Raw genomic sequence first — 22,045 nt, forward strand, 5'->3', positions numbered from 1 at the left:
TCTGGGAGGGGGACACCGTGGAGCCGCGGCTTTGTCTTGTTGAGCTTGAGGTGGTGGGCCAACATCCAAGCTGAGATGTCTGCCAGGCACGCAGAGACGTGTATGTGTGGTTTTCATATGGTGTATTTAACACTTGTTTATGTTTAATAAACACAATGGGACTTTTCATTCTAAGACTTTCATTGAGACTCTTTAGTATACATCACATCTGATCTCACCCTATTCTGCATATACCCAGCAGCGCTTTATAGCTGTAGCGGGGATGGGTAAACACTCCATGTTGAAAGTGTGTTTATTACAGGGCCGGCATTATGGGCGGGCCTTAGGGGGCCTGGCCCGCCATACTGTATCTCCATACCCGTCCAAATATATTTATAATTTATTTGGCCGAGACGCGCGCAGACAGAAAGACCCATCATTGTCAGATAAAGCATCCGAGCAACCAAAACAGCCCCCCTCTGTCTCAGTATGTATAGCCCAAGAGTATGGCAAGACATTCTCTTTTTTGACCACATCAGACAAATGGGCTACATATTGTAAGACAGAAATGTAAGTCGTTCGGATGCTATTTTGGACTAACGTGCGAAGGTAACCTACTTTTTAAAGTGATTTGATTTACAATCGGATGAAAACATCATGACGTGTTGCGTTCATGCCACATAAGGTAGACAAATACATTTTTACAGTTAAATTACATGTCATTACTATAAAACCCACAATAGAAGCGCTAAAGCAGTCATTTGGACTGCTCAAGAATTTAAAAAATACATTAGTCTACTCTGCTATTTTTAAAGTCAGGCCCCCTCCGTCCTTGACTTTTCCTAAATAAGTCCATAATACACACTGTCCTTGTCAGAATCTTAATATCACAAACAGAACTGGTGTTATAGACCGTTTTAGGAGGGCATATCATTTTGGTTTTCCTCGTTGCCCCTCCTCCTGAGGGTAGGGCCTGCTCCCCACCTTCTCCCGATAGTTGAAGATGCCGTGCCCAGTTGATAATCACCCCGATAATTGCCTCGAAGCTGAACCTAAACTATACTGAAACGAATTTCACACATATAATAACAGATTAAATAAATTAAGTAGGCTAAAGTATGATGAGGGAGAATGGATGAGTTGATGCGCAAGGGGAAGCGAACAATGCATAATTATGCTATCACCAATTGTGAATAAAGAACAGGGCGGGCCATTCTATTGTATTGATCTATTCTAATTATAATCTAAAAATGGTACAGTGGAGAAAAAAAGTATTTAGTCAGCCACCAATTGTGCAAGTTCTCCCACTTAAAAAGATGAGAGAGGCCTGTAATTTTCATCATAGGTACACGTCAACTATGACAGACAAATTGAGAGAAAAATTTTCCAGAAAATCACATTGTAGGATTTTTTATGAATTTATTTGCAAATTATGGTGGAAAATAAGTATTTGGTCACCTACAAACAAGCAAGATTTCTGGCTCTCACAGACCTGTAACTTCTTCTTTAAGAGGCTCCTCTGTCCTCCACTCGTTACCTGTATTAATGGCACCTGTTTGAACTTGTTATCAGTATAAAAGACACCTGTCCACAACCTCAAACAGTCACACTCCAAACTCCACTATGGCCAAGACCAAAGAGCTGTCAAAGGACACCAGAAACAAAATTGTAGTCCTGCACCAGGCTGGGAAGACTGAATCTGCAATAGGTAAGCAGCTTGGTTTGAAGAAATCAACTGTGGGAGCAATTATTAGGAAATGGAAGACATACAAGACCACTGATAATCTCCCTCGATCTGGGGCTCCACGCAAGATCTCACCCCGTGGGGTCAAAATGATCACAAGAACGGTGAGCAAAAATCCCAGAACCACACGGGGGGACCTAGTGAATGACCTGCAGAGAGCTGGGACCAAAGTAACAAAGCCTACCATCAGTAACACACTACGCCGCCAGGGACTCAAATCCTGCAGTGCCAGACGTGTCCCCCTGCTTAAGCCAGTACATGTCCAGGCCCGTCTGAAGTTTGCTAGAGTGCATTTGGATGATCCAGAAGAGGATTGGGAGAATGTCATATGGTCAGATGAAACCAAAATAGAATTTTTTGGTAAAAACTCAACTCGTTGTGTTTGGAGGACAAAGAATGCTGAGTTGCATCCAAAGAACACCATACCTACTGTGAAGCATGGGGGTGGAAACATCATGCTTTGGGGCTGTTTTTCTGCAAAGGGACCAGGACGACTGATCCGTGTAAAGGAAAGAATGAATGGGGCCATGTATCTTGAGATTATGAGTGAAAACCTCCTTCCATCAGCAAGGGCATTGAAGATGAAACGTGGCTGGGTCTTTCAGCATGACAATGATCCCAAACACACCGCCCGGGCAACGAAGGAGTGGCTTCGTAAGAAGCATTTCAAGGTCCTGGAGTGGCCTAGCCAGTCTCCAGATCTCAACCCCATAGAAAAAATTTGGAGGGAGTTGAAAGTCCGTGTTGCCCAGCGACAGCCCCAAAACATCACTGCTCTGGAGGAGATCTGCATGGAGGAATGGGCCAAAATACCAGCAAAAGTGTGTGAAAACCTTGTGAAGACTTACAGAAAACGTTTGACCTGTGTCATTGCCAACAAAGGGTATATAACAAAGTATTGAGAAACTTTTGTTATTGACCAAATACTTATTTTCCACCATAATTTGCAAATAAATTCATTAAAAATCCTACAATGTGATTTTCTGGATTTTTTTTCCTCATTTTGTCTGTCATAGTTGACGTGTACCTATGATGAAAATTACCGGCCTCTCTCATCTTTTTAAGTGGGAGAACTTGCACAATTGGTGGCTGACTAAATACTTTTTTTCCCCACTGTATATACTCACTCTGTCAATCTATTCTGGCCTACTTGGAGTACACAGTGAGAGCGTGCGTAATTTACAATGGCAAGAAGACCAAGACAAATGGATGCACTTGTTACCGTTGCTACAAAATCTGAATGAAACCAACTCAGATGGTGGGGAAGAGTGAATCATGATGACATCTCTGATGAGTATTCTTCTGATTCTAAGCCTCAACCTGAATCTACTCCCAAGCGCAAAACATAATTGTGCACGCTGAGCAGGTGCCAGCGCCACCACCAAATGAAACGGTGAGACAGGAGAGAGGAGGGCACCGTTCGGAATAGAACAAGCCGGTGAGAATTCTATGGGCCATTATCAGCACAAAATGTCATCACTGCGAGAGCAGGCCCTACATCTCAAGCAAGAAAACAAATTCAGCAACACACTTTCGTTGTTTAGGCTATGTGAGATGGACATGTTCCAACTGATAATTAACTTTTGGACTGGTGTCATATCAACACTTATATTAATTATGCCATTATTGCTTTTGTGATGATTTTCACTATTATCAAGCACACTTGGCGCTTGTAATGATATTTCTGGCGGAAGGCTCTGGCTGATCCTGTCTGGCGGAAGGCTCTGGCTGATCCTGTCTGGCGGGCGAAGGCTCATGGCAGACGGGCGGCTTTGCAGGCTCAGTACAGACGGGTAGTTCAGACGGCGTTGGGCAGACCGGGCAGTTCAGGCCCGCGTTGGGCAGACGGGCAGTTCAGACGGCGTTGGGCAGACGGGCAGTTCAGGCGCCCGGTGGGAGACGGGCAGTTCAGACGGCGTTGGGCAGACGGACAGTTCAGGCCCGTTGGGCAGACGGCAGACTCTGGCCGTCTGAGGCGCACCGTAGGCCTGGTGCGTGGTGCCGGAACTGGAGGTACCGGGCTGAGGACACGCATCTCAGGGCTAGTGCGGGGAGAAGCAACAGGGCATGCTTGACCCTGGGGACGCACCGTAGGCCTGATGCGTGGTGCCGGAACTGGAGGTACCGGGCTGAGGACACGCATCTCAGGGCTAGTGCGGGAAGCAGCAACAGGGCATGCTTGGCCCTGGGGACGCACCGTAGGCCTGATGCGTGGTGCCGGAACTGGAGGTACCGGGCTGAGGACACGCATCTCAGGGCTAGTGCGGGGAGCCGGAACAGGGCATGCTGGACCCTGGGGACTCACTCACGCCTAGTGCGGAGAGCAGGAACAGGCCGGGCTGGGCTGGCGACGCGCACCGTATCCCTGGTGCGAGTGGCCGGAACAGGCCGGGCCGGGCTGGCGAGCGCACCGTATCCCTGGTGCGTGGAGTAGGAACAGGCCGGGCTGGGCTGGCGACGCGCACCGTAGACCTGGTGCTTGAGTACGGAACAGGCCGGTCCGTACGGGAACACACACCACTGGCCTCAACCGAGGATCAGGAACGGGCCGGACCGGACTGGCAACACACATCAGTCCCTCACGCCGTAGCCACACACTTTCCTCCCTGCTTCTACCCAATGCCCCTTGGTCAGCCTCCGTTAGCCTTCTTCTCCTTGCTCTCCTTGTGGCAGCCTCCTGCTGCCCAGTCGCCTAAGCCATGTGCCCCCCCAAAAAATTTCTTGGGGTTGCCTCTCTTCCACGGGCTTCCAGCCTCGCCTGCGCGCTGCCTCCTCGTCACCACCTCCTCTCGGCTTTGGCTGCCTCCAGCTCTTCACGGGAGGCGATATTCTCCCCGGTTGTGCCCAAGGACCCTTTCCATCCAATAACTCTTCCCATGTCCCGACCTTAGGGTCCCTGTGTGAGGTCCTGTTGCCGCTTGTTACGCTGCTTGGTCCTTTTGTGGTGGGTTATTCTGTCACGATCGTCAAAAGGAGCGGACCAATGCGCAGCGCGTGCGAGTGAACATGATGACTTTATTATTTAAAGCAACCACGAAGAAAACAACAAAACGACGATAGTGAAGTTCAAAATACTGATACAAACTAACAGCAACACGGAAACAATAACCCACACACAAAGGAGAAAACACACAGAATATATATGGCTCCCAATCAGAGATAACGAGCCGACAGCTGACACTCGTTACCTCGATTGGGAGTCATCGACCAATCACCAAATGAACACAAACAAATGAAACTCACCCATACCCAACACCACCAAATGAAATACACCGGCTTAACACAATCCTGAGCCAAATGAACAACCACTGAGCTCATATATAAACGTGCATAGAGCCAGAGTCTTGGTGTTATTTAGTTGTTATAAATATACCGGGTTCATAGTTGTAACAAAGCCACTCCACAAATACAATTGATTGAACACTTTAATTATTATAATTAAAAATGTTTATACATATATCCACATAGGAGGTCTTGAAAAAAAACATGCCCCCCTACGTTGCCCGTCCAACGGATTCGTTCTTATTATCTGTTTGTGCGTGTGTACAGTACATATCTGATGGAGTGGATGTCTGTTTAATCTGTATCACCTCTCTTCCAGGAGGAGGAGGATCCAGAGGTGCTGCTGGTGAAGGAGGAGGGGTGTGAGGAGGGTCTTGGGAACCCTGAGGGGACCATGGTCATGGAGGACAACCAGACTACACCTCCTCCTGAACCCACAGAGGAACCAGCTGAGCAGCACAGGACCACACACAGTCTCACTGAGGTGAGCCCACTGTGAACTACTGTCTGAATGGTATTAGGTCAGGGCCCGTATCCACAAAGCCTCTCAGAGTAGGAGTGCTGATCTATGATCAGTTTAGCCTGTTAGATCATAATGAATAAGACTATGTAGACAGGTGGAGGACCTTTGCTTTGTGGATTTAATTTTGTCTTAACTGTGGGACCATGCCTTTTAATGATGAAACCATTAGTGTCAAGTAATCAAATTAACAAACACGTTTTTTATTTCGCCTTTATTTAATCAGGGAGTCATACTGAGACCAAGGTCTCTTTTACAGATGAGCCCTGAATTACAGAAATGTGAGAAAATACACACATCAAAATATAAATACAAAATGCAACTAGAAAGAAAAACAGTCATAAAATACAAACACATTCATCAGGATTAAGGTCCTCAATCATCCTTCTGAATTGCCCTAGAGGCACCAAAACATCAAATGTAAGAACATTTTGAAGATTGTTCCACAAATAAGGTGCAAGAAAACTAAAAGCTGATGAACCTAACTTAGTAGAGACCAAATGAATTTCCTGAGTTAGCCAACCCTGACACCGGGTGTGGTAACTCATAAGTCTAAAGTTTAGTAATAATGTTAGGTACAGTGGGAGTTTTTGTAAAGGGGCTTTATAAATGAAAATATAGCAATGTATCAACCTACGTGACATCAAAGAGGGCCAACCAACTTTCTGGTAGAGAATGCATTGATGAGTACTAAAACTGTCGCCAATAATGATAATAGCATCTAACGGCTTTAATGAAGTGGCAGCTGCGTTCATATAGATGATGTCGCCATAGACTGAATAATTTGCTGTCTACTATTTAGTGAGAGGCATGACCTATTTCTATAGAATAAGCCTATTTTTATTCTCATCTTAAATAACTCATCCATATTCTTTTTAAAAGACAGATTTTCATCTCTCCAGATGCCCAGACATTTGTAAGCAGGGACACGTTCAATATGGACACCATCCAAAGTACATATGCTTAAATCATCAGAGTTATTTTTATGCGCTCTAGAGAACAACATATGCTTAGTTTGATCTGCATTCAATACTAATTTCAGGTCAATAAAGTTTTTCTGTAATACGATGAAGGCAGACTGTAGATCAGATAAAGCCTGGTGAATCATGGGGGTAATAGCATACACAACAGTATCATCGGCATGCAAGTGCAGGTTACAATTTTTTTGTAAACTGCAACAATATTGTTAATGTAAACAGTAAAAGGTACAGGACCCAGAATTGACCCCTGCGGGATACCTTTTGTTATGTCCAGAAAACAGGATTTAACACCATCAGTAGATACACATTGAATTCTATCTGCCAATAAATTTTTAAAACAGTTATACTGAACTAAAATATAAACGAACATGTAAAGTGTTGGTCCCATTTTTCATGAGCTGAAATAAAAGATCCCAGAAATGTTCCATATGCACAAAAGCTTATTTCTCTCAAATGTTGTGCACAAATTTGTTTACATCCCTGTTAGTGAGAATTTCTCCTTTGCCAAGATAATCCATCCACCTGACAGGTGTGGCATATCAAGAAGCTGATTAAACAGCATGATCATTACACAGGTACAACTTGTGTTGGGAACCACTCTAAAATGTGTAGTTTTGTCAAACAACACAATGCCACAGATGTCTCAAGTTTTGAGAGAGCTTACAATTGGCATGCTGACTGCAGGAATGTTCAACAGAGCTGTTGCCAGAGAATTTCATGTTAATTTTTTGACCATAAGCCGCCTCCAACGTCGTTTTAGAGAATTTGGCAGTATTCAGTACTCAGACTAGAAGTGGTAGGCCACACAAGCTCACAGAACGTGACCGCCGAGTGCTGAAGCGCATAACGTGTCAGTCCTCGGTTGCAACACTCACTACCGACTTCCTAACTGCCTCTGGAAGCAACGTCAGCACAATAATTGTTCGTCGGGAGCTTCATGACCGAGCAGCCGCACACAAGCCTAAGATCACCATGGCAATGCCAAGCGTCGGCTGGAGTGGTGTAAAACTTCCCGCCATTGCATTCTGGAGCAGTGGAAACGTGTTCTCTGGCGTGATGAATCACACTTCACCATCTGGCAGTCTGATGGACGACTCTGGGTTTTGCAGATGCCAGGAGAACGCTATCTGCCCAATGCATAGTACCAATGGTAAAGTTTGGCGGAAGAAGAATAATGGTCTGGGGCTGTTTTTCATGGTTCGGGCTAGGCCCCTTAGTACCAGTGAAGGGAAATCTTAATCCTACAGCATACAATGACATTCTAGACGATTCTGTGCTTCCAACTATGTAGCAACAGTTTGGGGAAGGCCCTTTCCTGTTTTAGCATGACAATGCCCCCATGCACAAAGAGAGGTCCATACAGAAAGGGTTTTGTTGAGATCGGTGTGGAAGAACTTGACTGGCCTGCACAGAGCCCTGATCTCAACCCCATCGAACATCTTTGGGATGAATTGGAATGCCGACTACGAGCCAGGCCTAATCGCCCAACATCAGTGCCCGACCTCACTAATGCTCTTGTAGCTGAATGGAAGCAAGTCCCCGCAGCAATGTTCCAACATCTAGTGGAAAGCCTTTCCAGAAGAGTGGAGGCTGTTATAGCAGCAAAGGGGGACCAACTCCATATTAATGCCCATGATTTTGGAATTAGATGTTCGACGAGCAGGTGTCCACATACTTTTGGTCATGTAGTGTATGTTGATGTTGATGGTGGTGCTGGAGATTATGAATATGTCCCTTTAACTTCTTAAGGATCGGACACTTTTTTTAAATTTTCGCCTAAAATGACATACCCAAATCTAACTGCCTGTAGCTCAGGACCTGAAGCAAGGATATGCATATTCTTGATACCATTTGAAAGGAAACACTTTGAAGTTTGTGGAAATGTGAAATTAATGTAGGAGAATATAACACATTAGATCTGGTAAAAGATAATACAAACAAAAAAACATGAGTTTTTTTTTTCTTGTTCCATCATCTCTGAAATGTAGGAGAAAGGCCACAATATAATATTGCCGTTTAGGCGCAATTTAGATTTTGGCCACTAGATGGCAGCAGTGTGTGTGCAAAGTTTCAGATTGATCCAGTGAAGCGTTGCAATACTGGACTATTATCATGTCTGCCCAAATGTGCCGAATTGGTCAATTGATACATTTTCAAGTACATAACTATAGAGAACATACAAAAATTATATGGTAATACAAAATGTAAGTTGACACACTCCCAGGAATGTCATACATGATGGAACATTAGCTTATGCACTAACTTTCACACATCTAGATGGCCGGGGTTCAAACTGTAGAACCCAGTTCCTACATTTGAATATAAAAATTGATTTTATCAAACAAAACTATGCTACATTTTATCTCTGGGACCCTTAGGTGAATGTATCAAACCAGTTGCCGTGATACGTTTTTTGTTGTTTTGCACTCTCCTCAAACAATAGCATGGTATTTTTTTCACTGTAATAGCTACTGTAAATTGGACAGTGCAGTTAGATTAACAATAATTTAAGCTTTCTGCCCATATAAGACATGTCTATGTCCTGGAAAGTTTGCTGTTACTTACAACAGTCATGTTAATCACATTAGCTCGTTAGCTCAACCGTCCCGTATACGAGACACCGATCCCGTAGAGGTTAAAAGGAATCTAGTACATAACATGTAGTAAATTGATGAAATGAAAACAAAGATTCACTAGAAGTTGACTGGTTAACCGTCGAGTCAGCTAGAGGCTGGCAGAGGGAAGAGCAGTCGATTGACTGACCAGTGTCAATTAAACCACAGTTTCTCTCAAATAAAAAGCCTGCCGAGGTAAAATGATGATTAAAAGCATCACTTCTCATATTCTTCTCAGTTATAATGCCAGAGTCAGACAGAACTTGCTTAGGCAGGGAAGAAGAGGAATGTCTATGCTTCAGTGCATTTACTGTTTTCAAAATCACCAGCAGTCAGAGATGGAGCTTTCAAAGTAGCTTGATTTAGCTTTCTTAATGAAAATAGCGCATCTGTTTCTCAGTTGTCTGAAAGAGTGCCAGTCCACTACAGAGTCAGTTTTCCTTGCTTTGGACCAGGCCTGATTTCTCATCTGAAGGAGCTCAGATAGCTCCGAAGAAAACCAGGGGTTAGATCTATCTTTGACTCTGAATTGTTTAAAAGGGGCGTGTTTATCTGCCAGAGGAATACATATGGAGTATACATTTTCTAGAGCCAACTCAGGGTCAGGAATACAGGAGACAGTGGCTAAATCAGAGTAGAGCATGTCATGTAAAAACCCTTGAGGAGAGAATTTTTAAAAATGTATATTTTTAATTAAACAAGGGTGAGTATTTTTGCTGTTTGGTATCTCTAATACATACTATGGGACAATTATCACTGAGATCATATGCAAATACTCCACTAGACAAATATTTATGGGGGTTATTAGTAAGACATTTAGCTGTGTGGGTTTTGAGATCAATTGAGTCAGATTAAACTCAACGCATTCGTGAAAGTATTCAGACCCCTTGACTTTTTGCACATTTTGTTACGTTATAGCCTTATTCTAAAACTGATTAAATTGTTTTTTCCCCTCATCAATCTACACACAATTCCCCATAATGACGAAGCAAAAACAGGTTTTTAGAAATTAGAAAAATGTGGCAAAGCAATTCAGTTTTTGTCCTGAATACAAATTGTTATGTTTGGGGCAAATCCAATACGACACATTACTGAGTACCACTCTTCATATTTTCAAGCATAGTGGTGGCAGCATCATGTTATGGGTATGCTTGTAATTGGCAAGGACTGGGGATTTTATCAGGATAAAAATAAAACAGAATGAAGCTAAAATCCTAGAAGAAAACCTTGTTCAGTCTGCTTTCCACCAGACACTGGGAGATTAATTTACCTTTCAGCAGGACAATAACCTGAAACACAAGGCCAAATCTACACTGGAGTTGCTTAACAAGAAGACAGTGAATGTTCCTGAGTGGCCAAGTTACAGTTTTGACCAATCTACTTGAAAATATATGTCAATACCAGAAAATGATTGTCTAACAATGATCAACAACCAATTTGACAGAGCTTGTAGAATTTTGAAAAGAATAATGGGCAAATGTTGCACAATCCAGGTGTGGAAAGTTCTTAGAGACTTAACCAGAAAGATTCAGAGCTGTAATCGCTGCCAAAGGTGCTTCTACTAAATATTGACTCGGGTGGGAATACTTATGTCAAGTAGATATTTCTGTATTTTATTTTCAATACATTTGCAAACATTTCTAAAAACATGTTTTCACTTTGTCATTATGGGGTATTGTGAGAAAAAAATCTATTTACTCCATTTTGAATGCAGGCTGAAACGCAACAAAATGTGGAATAAGAATACTTTCTGAAGGCACTGTATATGGCCACTCCTCCCCCTTTCTGTAATCTGTCACATCTAAATACATTATAATAATTTACTTCAATGTCTTTATCAGAGACAGAACCATTTAACCATGTTTCCGAGAGAACCAGAATGTCAGGATACTAGTTCTGAACCCAAATGTCAATTGTGTCCATTTTTAAAATCATACTACGCACATTTAGGTGCATTAGCCCCCTACGAGATTTAAAGTCAGAGGGGGTATTCAGCTCATTCACATAAGAGCTAACAGGCATAGGGTAATCTGCAGCAATTTGTTGAGTAAGCTGAGACTTTACCAGGTCCCTGGCCAACCACGTGAGAGCAGAGCAGACTGAGAATTCGACAGATCTCCTTCAAGTCGCTGGATGCAAGGGCTGGGATGGGAACGGGGTGAGCAGTGTTTGCAGGGCTCAGTCCACCCAGATGAAACTCCCATAGTATCAAATTAACTAACATGTTTGCATAGTACTAATAGCAATCCTTCTTTGCCCAATCAGAAGATGCTCCATAGCAGGGTGCTCATATGAGATTTCTTGATCCAACATCCTCTCACTCTGTATCTCTTACAGTCAGTAGACATGGAGGATGGGAAGCCTGATCTGCTGCTGGTCAAAGAAGAGACAATAAAGGACGGACTAGAGAGCATTGACCTGCTGAGTGGACTAAAGATGGGGGAGCAAGGTAAGGGAGAAATACATATAGCCTACATACAACCCTGTGTAGCTCAGTTGGTAGAGCATGGCGCTTGCAATGCCAGGGTTGTGGGTTCGATTCCCACGGGGGGCCAGTATGAAAATGTATGCACTCACTAACTGTAAGTCGCTCTGGATAAGAGCGTCTGCTAAATGACTAAAATGTAATACAGTAATAGATCTACAATGGGAATAGTGATGCGCCTGGCTATTATTCATTCTTAATTTTCTTCATTGATAAAATGTAATCAATACAACTTATGTTTACATACCAAAACACACATTATAATGTATGAACTTGACCAGGTAATTGACTCAGAAAACTTCTCTGCCATGTTTGTAAAGTCTATTTTGTAACGTCTTCCTGCAGGTGGCTGGCTGGAGGCAAACAGAGGAGACTGGGCGGCCATCTTGGATTCCCAGACCCAGACGGGTGCAACCAAGGGCCCAGGGGACAACATCACTGAGCAGGGCAGAACCAGAGGCGACATAGTGGAGGTCAGTGGATGGGACAGCGTCCTCAACTCTGCGCTGCAGTACAATACTGTTAACCACAAACAGAAACAGACAGTCAAACACAAAACAACATCCGATCTTAGTCTCCATGACAGCAAACTGGCTGAGACCAGGCCAAGGCGTAGATTTGGTCTGCGGAGACAGGGAGGTGTCCATATGTGGCGGGAGAGAACAGACACAGACTAGCAATGCTCCATCCTGCTCCTATAGTTGTGATTCAGAGAGACTGATGGCGCCTCAGGTTAACCCCCTAACAGGTGCTGCCTTCAGCCTGCCTTCTATAGGATCTATCAACTGGAACATGGACCCTACGACAACACAGACACTCCCTGGCCTTCGTCCTCCTCACAATCTCCTTATGTTAAACCAGACCTCAGACAATGCCAGTGCCTCAACACTAAGTGGCTACACAAGCCCATTCACAAATGACAGTAGTAGTGACGCTATCAGCAGATCCGGTGGCGAAGAGAAGTGCTTCCCGTGTTCGTTCTGTGGGAAAGCCTTCAGTTTCCCCAAACAGGTGGAGATCCACCAGAGGATGCACTCGGGGGAGAAATAGTTTGGCTGCCACCTCGGCTGGGCTTGTTTCTCCGACTCATCCCACATGAAGATGCACCTGATGGTCCACATGGGAGTGAGGCCATTCGCCTGTACATACTGCTGGAAGAGGTTCTCAGAGAGGAGATACCTCAGGATACACCAGTATAGTGTATCCTGAGTATAGTGATATGTAATGTAATACTAGTTAGTTAGTTCGTAGTTAATTCTGTTGGTTTTGGATGTAGTAGGGAACTGGATGAGGTGAACTGAGGAAAAAATGAGTATGATGAGGCAGAGTAGATGATATGGTGATGGTTGGTGTGATGGTGTCTGTAAAAATGCTTCACTGATGAAAAGTGTTTTCATGTAATGTTGAACCTTTTCCAAAGTATCCCCCAACCCAACCCGGTTATATCCACCAACCCAACCCAGTTATATCCCCCATATCCCCCCCAACCCAACCCGATTATATCCCCCATACCCCCATTGACTGTGGTTAATATTTTAGAATATCATGTCATGTTTCTGTGTGTACAGCAAAAGGTTTCTTATATAAACCTTTATGATTTTCTCTTCCATTTGTGTTTACAGTCTGCAGTCCATGAGGACTTGCTGATATCCAGTGTTACTGGTGGGAGAGAGTGGACCTCTGAAGCGGCTGGTCACAAACCCTGGCCCCGGATCGGGACCATGGATCAGGAGCCATCGCTCTTCCTTCCTGAGTCGGATCCAGGACCGAACCGCGAGGGACAGAGACTCCACCACCACCACAACTACACAGAACACAACCAGTGGACAGGTGGACTGAACAACCTCAGTCCTGGTGGTCATAAGAGAGACAGAGGCTCCAGTCAGGGATCCAGTCTGCAGCCCAGATCCTTTTCTTCACAGTCTCAGTGCAGGGATGAAGCAGGGCCTGGGACTGATAGAGGTAGACCCTCCTGTTCCTATGATACAAACAAAACAGTATCCATGATGAACAGAGCAAGTCACCCTGGGCTTCAGCCTTCAGAGAGAGTGGTGGGAGAGCCCCCTGGTGGGAGTCTAACAGGAAGTCTGTCTTCTCTTTCCGGGTCTCGTCTAATGCCTAGTGACTGGGTTCATAAAAGGCATGGGCCTGGACCTGGGTCTAGCCTTCCTCAGCTACCTCATGGTTACCCTACCAATACAGCACACAATCCCAACAACACCCAAACAATGGCTAGAGGTCAAGGAGGGAGCTCAAAGACTAACCACCTGAGGGTGGTGGCTCCTGCTTCTACTTCCTCTGGTGTTATTGGGTCACAGCGTGGGAGGCAGAGCATTAGGGGGGATGCCGACAAGCCGTACGCCTGCCCCACATGTGGGAAGCGCTTCGCTCAGGCGAATTATGTGAAGATGCATCAGACCGTTCACACCAAGGAGAAGCCCTTCAAGTGCAAACTATGTTACAAGAGCTTCTCCTTCCTGACTAACCTTACCAGACATAAGAGTGTCCACAATGGGGAGAAATCGTAGCACTGTGGCTTGAGTTTTACACAGGGGATATCTGGGAACCATTCTTTAGCTGACATATTATAGTGATCATGCGAAGTGTCTTAGGGTAAGATTTTATTTTTTAAAGTACTCTAAGTCCCTCCATTGAGCATCTGGGTATGCTCACATTTTCGTCCTCCATTTGGCAAATCTGACCATAACTCTATCCTCCTGATTCCTGCTTACAAGCAAAAACTCAAACAGGAAGTACGAGGACGCTCTAAATTCGGAAGTGATCAGATGATGTGGATGCTAAGCTACAGGACTGTTTCGCTAGCACAGACTGGAATATTGTTCTGGGACTCATCCGATGGCATTGAGTAACCACATCAGTCATAAGTGCATTGATGATATTGTCCCCACAGTGACCATATGTACATATCCCAACCAGAAGCCATGGATTACAGGCAACATCCGCATGGATGTGGCAGGGCTTGCAAACTATCACGGACTACAAAGGGAAACCAATGCCGCGAGCTGCCCAGTGACACGAGCTTACCAGACGAGCTAAATGCCTTCTATGTTCGCTTCAAGGCAACCAACAGTGAACCATGCGAGAGCACCAGCTGTTCCGGATGACTGTGTGAGCACGCTCTCCGTAGCTGACGTGTGTAAAACCTTTAAACAGGTTGACATTCACATGGGCCAGACGGATTACCGGGACACGTAGTCAGAGCATGCGCTGTCCAGCTGGCAAGTGTCTTCACTGACATTTTCAACCTCTTCTTGACCCAGTCTGTAATACCTACATGTTTCAAGCAGACCACTATAGTCCCTGTGCCCAAGAGCGCCAAGATAACCTATCTAAATGACTATCGCCCCATAGCACCCACATCTGTAGCTGTGAAATGCTTTGAAAGGCTGGTCATGGCTCACATCAACATCATCATCCCATTTTTATTTCCCACAGCAAGAGAGGAGTTGCCACATTTATACAATATTTTTTTTTCTCCATAATGTTTTCAAGCCAATTAAGAAGGAATATCGATGTAACTTGTAACTACGTTAGAAGCTACATTTGGTTTATCAAAATAATAATGATTGTGAACTATGACATGACGTAATAAACTAATTTGAATATGTCGCAAGAGAAAATATAATTTGCCCTTATTAAACTTGCCAGATCATTTTCCATCAATGGATGTCGATTTAACTAGTTTGACTGCTATGATTAACCAATAAAGCACGAGAGGGTATGGTATATGGCCAATATACCACAGCTAAGGGCTGTTCTTAAGCATGACGCAACGCGGAGTGCCTGGATACAGCCGTTAGCCATGGTACAGTGTCTTGCAAAAGTATTCATCCCCCTTGGCGTTTTTCCTATTTTGTTGCATTACAACCTATAATTTAAATGGATTTTTATTTGGATTTCATGTAATGGGCATACACAAAATAGTCCAAATAGGTGAAGTGAAATGAAAGAAATTACTTGTTTCAAAACATTCTAAAAAATACATAACGGAAAAGTGGTGCGTGCATATAAATTATATTCACCCCCTTTGCTATGAAGCCCCTAAATAAGATCTGGTGCAACCAATTACCTTCAGAAGTCACATAAATAGTTAAATAAAGTCCACCTGTGTGCATTCAAAGTGTCACATGATCTCAGTATACAGTTGAAGTCGGAAGTTTACATACACCTTAGCCAAATACATTTAAACTCAGTTTTTCACAATTCCTGACATTTAATCCTAGTAATAATTCCCTGTCTTAGGTCAGTTAGAATCACCACTTTATTTTAAGAATGTGAAATGTCAGAATAATAGTACAGAGAATGATTTATTTCAGCTTTTATTTATTTCATCACATTCCCAGTGGGTTAGAAGTTTACATACACTCAATTAGTATTTGGTAGCATTTCCTTTAAATTGTTTAATGTTTCGGGTAGCCTTCCACAAGCTTCCCACAATAAGTTGGGTGAATTTTGGCCCATTCCTCCTGACAGAGCTGGTGTAACTGAGTCAGGTTTGTAGGCCTCCTTGCTCGCACACGCTTTTTCAGTTCTGCCCACAAATTGTCTATAGGAATGAGGTCAGGGCTTTGTGATGGCCACTCCAATACCTTGACTTTGTTGTCCTTAAGCCATTTTGCCACAACTTTGGAAGTATGCTTGGGGTCATTGTCCATTTGGAAGACCCATTTGCGACCAAGCTTTAACTTCCTGACCGATGTCTTGAGATGATGCTTCAATATATCCACATCATTTTCCTTCCTCATGATGCCATCTATTTTGTGAAGTGCATCAGTCCCTCCTGCAGCAAAGCACCCCCACAGCATGATGCTGCCACCCCCGTGCTTCACGGTTGGGATTGTGTTCTTCGGCTTGCAAGCCTACCCCTTTTTCCTCCAAACATAACGATGGTCATTATGGCCAAACAGTTCTATTTCTGTTTCATCAGACCAGAGGACATTTCTCCAAAAAGTATGATCTATGTCCCCATGTGCAGTTGCAAACCATAGTCTGGCTTTTTTATGGCGGTTTTGGAGCAGTGGCTTCTTCCTTGCTGAGCGGCCTTTCAGGTTATGTCGATATAGGACTCCTTTTACTGTGGATATAGATACTTTTGTACCTGTTTCCTCCAGCATCTTCACAAGGTCCTTTGCTGTTGTTCTGGGATTGATTTGCACTTTTCGCACTAAAGTACATTCATCTCTAGGAGACAGAACGGGTCTCCTTCCTGAGCGGTATGACGGCTGTGTGGTCCCATGGTGTTTATACTTGCGTACTATTGTTTGTACAGATGAACGTGGTACCTTCAGGCGTTTGGAAATTGCTCCCAAGGATGAACCAGACTTGTGGAGGTCTACCATTTTTTTTCTGAGGTCTTGGCTGATTTCTTTCTATTTTCCCATGATGTCAAGCAAAGAGGCACTGAGTTTGAAGGTAGGTCTTGAAATATATCCACAGGTACACCTCCAATTGACTCAAATTATGTCAATTAGCCTATCAGAAGCTTCTAAAGACATGACATCATTTTATGGAATTTTCCAAGCTATTTAAAGGCACAGTCAACTAAGTGTATGAAAAACGTCTGACCCACTAGAATTGTGATACAGTGAAGTTAAATAATCTGTCTGTAAACAATTGTTGGAAAAATTACTTGTGTCATGCACAAAGTAGATGTCCTAACCGACTTGCCAAAACTATGGTTTGTTAACAAGAAATTTGTAGAGTGGTTGAGAAATGAGTTTTAATGACTCCAACCTAAGTGTATGTAAACTTCCGACTTCAACTGTATATACACCTGTTCTGAAAGGCCCCAGAGTCTGCAACACCACTAAGCAAGGGGCACCACCAAGCAAGCGGCACCATGAAGACCAAGGAACTCTCCAAACAGGTCAGGGACAAAGTTGTGGAGAAGTACAGATCAGGGTTGGGTATAAAAACATATCCAAAACTCTGAACATCCCACGGAGCACCATTAAATCCATTATTAAAAAATTGAAAGAATATGGCACCACAACAAACCTGCCAAGAGAGGGCCGCCCACCAAAACTCACGGACCATGCAAGGAGGGCATTAATCAGAGAGGCAACAAAGAGACCAAAGATAACCCTGAAGGAGCTGCAAAGCTCCACAGCGGAGATTGGAGTATCTGTCCATAGGACCACTTTAAGCTGTACACTCCACAGAGTTGGGCTTTACGGAAGAGTGGTCAGAAAAAAGCCATTGCTTAAAGAAAAAAATAAGCGAACACGTTTGGCATGTGGGAGACTCCCCAAACATATGGAAGAAGGTACTCTGGTCAGATGAGACTAAAATTGAGCTTTTTGGCCATCAAGGAAAACGCTATGTCTGGCGTAAACCCAACACCTCTCATCACCCCGAGAACACCATCCCCACAGTGAAGCATGGTGGTGGCAGTATCATGCTGTGGGGATGTTTTCATCGGCAGGGACTGGGAAACTGGTCAGAATTGAAGGAATGATGGATGGTGCTAAATACAGGGAAATTCTTGAGAGAAACCTGTTTCAGTCTTCCAGTGATTTGAGACTGGGAGGGAGGTTCACCTTCCAGCAGGACAATGACCCTAAGCATACTGCTAAAGCAACACTTGAGTGGTTTAAGGGGAAACTTTTTAAATGTCTTGGAATGGCCTAGTCAAAGCCCAGACCTCAATCCAATTGAGAATCTGTGGTATGACTTAAAGATTGTTGTACACCAGCGGAACCCATCCAACTTGAAGGAGCTGAAGCAGTTTTGCCTTGAAGAATGGGTAAAAGTCCCAGTGGCTAGATGTTCCAAGCTTATAGAGACATACATTTTACATTTACATTTGAGTCATTTAGCAGACGCTCTTATCCAGAGCGACTTACAGTTAGTGAGTGCATACATTTTTCATTCCCCAAGAGACTTGCAGCTGTAATTGCTGCAAAAGGTGGCTCTACAAAGTATTGACTTTGGGGGGGTGAATAGTTATGCATGCTCAAGTTTTCTGTTTCTTTGTCTTTCACACACAAAAAAATATTTTGCATCTTCAAAGTGGTAGGCATGTTGTATAAATCAAACTATACAAACCCCCCCAAATATCCATTTTAATTCCAGGTTGTAAGGCAACAAAATAGGAAAAATGCCAAGGGGGGTGAATACTTTCGCAAGCTACTGTATATTAGCCATATACCAGAAACCCCCAGGGTGCCTTATTGCTTTTATAAGCTGGTTACCAACGTAAAAGTACTTTTTTGTCACACCCATGGTATGTGGTGTGATATACCACGGCTTTCAGCCGTTCAGTATTCAGGGCTCGAACACGGTTTATAATTGTAAGTAAATCCCTTTTGTGCATAACTATTGATAAATCCGACATGAGAGTTTGAGTGATGAAAGTTGGACAGAGGATCTCGAAATCTCTAAGCAAGAAACACTTGGACAAACTTTCAAAAACAAATGTTAGGTTATTTTCTGCCAATTATGCCGTTATTATGTGCCAGATGTTAAGACTACAAACAGTTATAAATGGTCAATTTGCGAGATTGACACCATACCTACTGTGAAGCATGGGGGTGGAAACATCATGCTTTGGGGCTGTTTTTCTGCAAAGGGACCAGGACGACTGATCCGTGTAAAGGAAAGAATGAATGAGGCCATGTATCGTGAGATTTTGAGTGAAAACCTCCTTCCATCAGCAAGGGCATTGAAGATGAAACGTGGCTGGGTCTTTCAGCATGACAATGATCCCAAACACACCGCCCGGGCAACGAAGGAGTGGCTTCGTAAAGAAGCATTTCAAGGTCCTGGTGTGGCCTAGCCAGTCTCCAGATCTCAACCCCATAGAAAATCTTTGGAGGGAGTTGAAAGTCTGTGTTGCCCAGTGACAGCCCCAAAACATCACTGCTCTAGAGGAGATCTGCATGGAGGAATGGGCCAAAATACCAGCAACAGTGTGTGAAAACCTTGTGAAGACTTACAGAAAACGTTTGACCGGTGTCATTGCCAACAAGGGGTATATAACAAAGTATTGAGAAACTTTTGTTATTGACCAGATACTTATTTTCCACCATAATTTGCAAATAAATTCATAAAAAATCCTACAATGTGATTTTCTGGAGAAAAAAAATCTAATTTTGTCTGTCATAGTTGTACCTATGATGAAAATTACAGGCCTCTCTCATCTTTTTAAGTGGGAGAACTTGCACAATTGGTGGCTGACTAAATACTTTTTTTCCCCACTGTATAGTCATTTCAACATATTTATTGTATCAAATGGCAGCCTACAGTAGCCTATAATGGCATATAAATTAATAGCCAACTTGATGGCCAACAGATGCTAATGTATCATTCTCCACATTTAATGTCAATTTCATTGAGGACTTTTCCCTATAACAGAAGCACGCGAGGGAGTTCCATAACTTCCATTTCAAATTTCCACTGGTGCATAATAAGTTAAATAGCCTACCTACTGGTAAAAAGTTGTCACAACGTGCTCATACTGCTTTGTCTCCACTCACTCATGTGACTCAGCCAATAGTGAACTAAGCTGCATGCTGCAGTGCTTTCCCAACACACACACACCCCTCCGACCCTCCCCACCACTCGCTCAGCAACAGCCTGCCTCACTGCCTGATAGTCAGCAGCAGCAGGTCACAGTGAAATAGATTATTTATTTTTTAAAGAAAAATGCCATGGTGGCCGTGGTGCAACTTAGAAGTAGCCCAAAAACCTGCAACCAATACATTTTCACCTGCGGCATCGTTTTCAAAGTAGCCCTATTTGCGGGAAAAACGCGAACATGGCAGCCATGCCCTCAGGTGTGCATGCTTAGTTCCCTTCTGTACTCCCTGTTCACCCACGACTGCATAGCTGCTCAGGACTCCAACACCATCTTAAGTTTGCAGAGGACACAATGGTGGTAGGCCTGATCACCGACGATGATGAGACAGCCTATAGGGAGGATGTCAGAGACCTGGCAGTGTGGTGCCAGGTCAACATCTTCTCCCTCAACGTCAGCAAGACAAAGGAGCTGATCGTGGACTACAGGAAACAGAGGGGCGAGCACGCCCCGATTCATATCGACGGGGCTGAAGTGGAGCAGGTCGAGAGGTTCAAGTTCTTCGGTGTCCACATCACTAAGGATCTATCATGTTCCAAACACACCAACACAGTCTTGAAGAGGGCACGACAACGCCTCTCCCCCCTCAGGAGGCTGAAAAGATTTGGGATGGGCCCCCAGATCCTCAAAAGGTTGAGGGCATCTTCACTGGCTGCATCACCGCTTGGTATGGCAATTGCTTGGCATCCGACCACAAGGCGCTACAGAGGGTAGTGCGTACGGCCCAGTACATCACTGGAACCGAGCTCCCTGCCAACCAGGAGCTCTATACCAGGCGGTGTCAGAGGAAGGCACAACATTTTTTAATAGACTGCAGTCAACCAAGTCACAGACGGTTCTCTCTGCAACGGCATGGCAAGCGGTACCGATGCACCAAGTCTGGAACCAACAGGACCCTGAACAGCTTCTACCACCACCACTGCTAAATAGTTAGTCCGGGTAGCTATTTGGTTAATAATATAATATAATAATATGCCATTTAGCAGACGCTTTTATCCAAAGCGACTTACAGTCATGCGTGCATACATTTTTGTGTATGGGTGGTCCCGGGGATCGAACCCACTACCCTGGCGTTACAAGCGCTGTGCTCTACCAGCTGAGCTACAGAGGACCACTATTTAATTATCTGCGTTGGCTCTTTTCTGCACTAACTCATCACTTACGCTGCTGCTACTGTTTACTATCTGTCACTTTATTCCTACTTATATGTACATATCTACCTCAATTACCTCGTAACCCTGCACATTGGTTTGGTACTGGTACCTGTGTATATAGCCAAGTTATCGTTACTCATTGTGTATCTATTATTATTTTTTATATTACGTGTTTTACCTTTCTATTCCTTGTCTATTTCTCTCTGTATTGTTGGGAAGGGCCCGTAGGTAAGTATTTCACTGTTAGTCGACACCTGTTGTTTACAAAGCATGTGATGAATAAAATGTGATTTGATTTGAGATAAAGGTGCTCAAAGTTTTGCATACCCCACCATTTATTTTATTTATTTATTTAACCTTTTTTTAACCAGGTAAGCCAGTTGAGAACATGTTCTCATTTACAACTGCGACCTGGCCAAGATAAAGCAAAGCAGTGCGATAAAAACAACAACACAGAGTTACATATGGGGTAAAACAAAACATAAAGTCAAAAATACAACAGAAAATATATAAACAGTGTGTGCAAATGTAGCAAGTTATGGAGGTAAGGCAATAAATAGGCCATAGTGCAAAATAATTACAATTAGTATTAACACTGGAATGATAGATGTGCAAGAGATTATGTGCAAATAGAGATACTGGGGTGCAAATGAGCTAAATAAATAACAATATGGGGATGAGGTAGTT

General features: G+C 43.7%; 1 protein-coding gene across 1 annotated transcript; it reads left to right on the forward strand.

The window, feature by feature from the left end:
- Positions 1–5,454: 5,454 nt before the first annotated feature.
- Positions 5,455–14,471, forward strand: LOC121561818 (zinc finger and SCAN domain-containing protein 22-like). Its single transcript, XM_041874265.1, has 4 exons — positions 5,455–5,489; positions 11,458–11,569; positions 11,951–12,078; positions 13,228–14,471. The coding sequence occupies exons 2-4, from the start codon at positions 11,467–11,469 to the stop codon at positions 14,131–14,133; spliced, it is 1,137 nt and encodes a 378-aa protein (XP_041730199.1). The 5' UTR covers positions 5,455–5,489; positions 11,458–11,466; the 3' UTR covers positions 14,134–14,471.
- Positions 14,472–22,045: the final 7,574 nt, after the last annotated feature.

Source organism: Coregonus clupeaformis, unplaced genomic scaffold (genome assembly GCF_020615455.1).
Source record: "Coregonus clupeaformis isolate EN_2021a unplaced genomic scaffold, ASM2061545v1 scaf1058, whole genome shotgun sequence".
NCBI classification, from domain to species: Eukaryota; Metazoa; Chordata; class Actinopteri; order Salmoniformes; family Salmonidae; genus Coregonus; species Coregonus clupeaformis.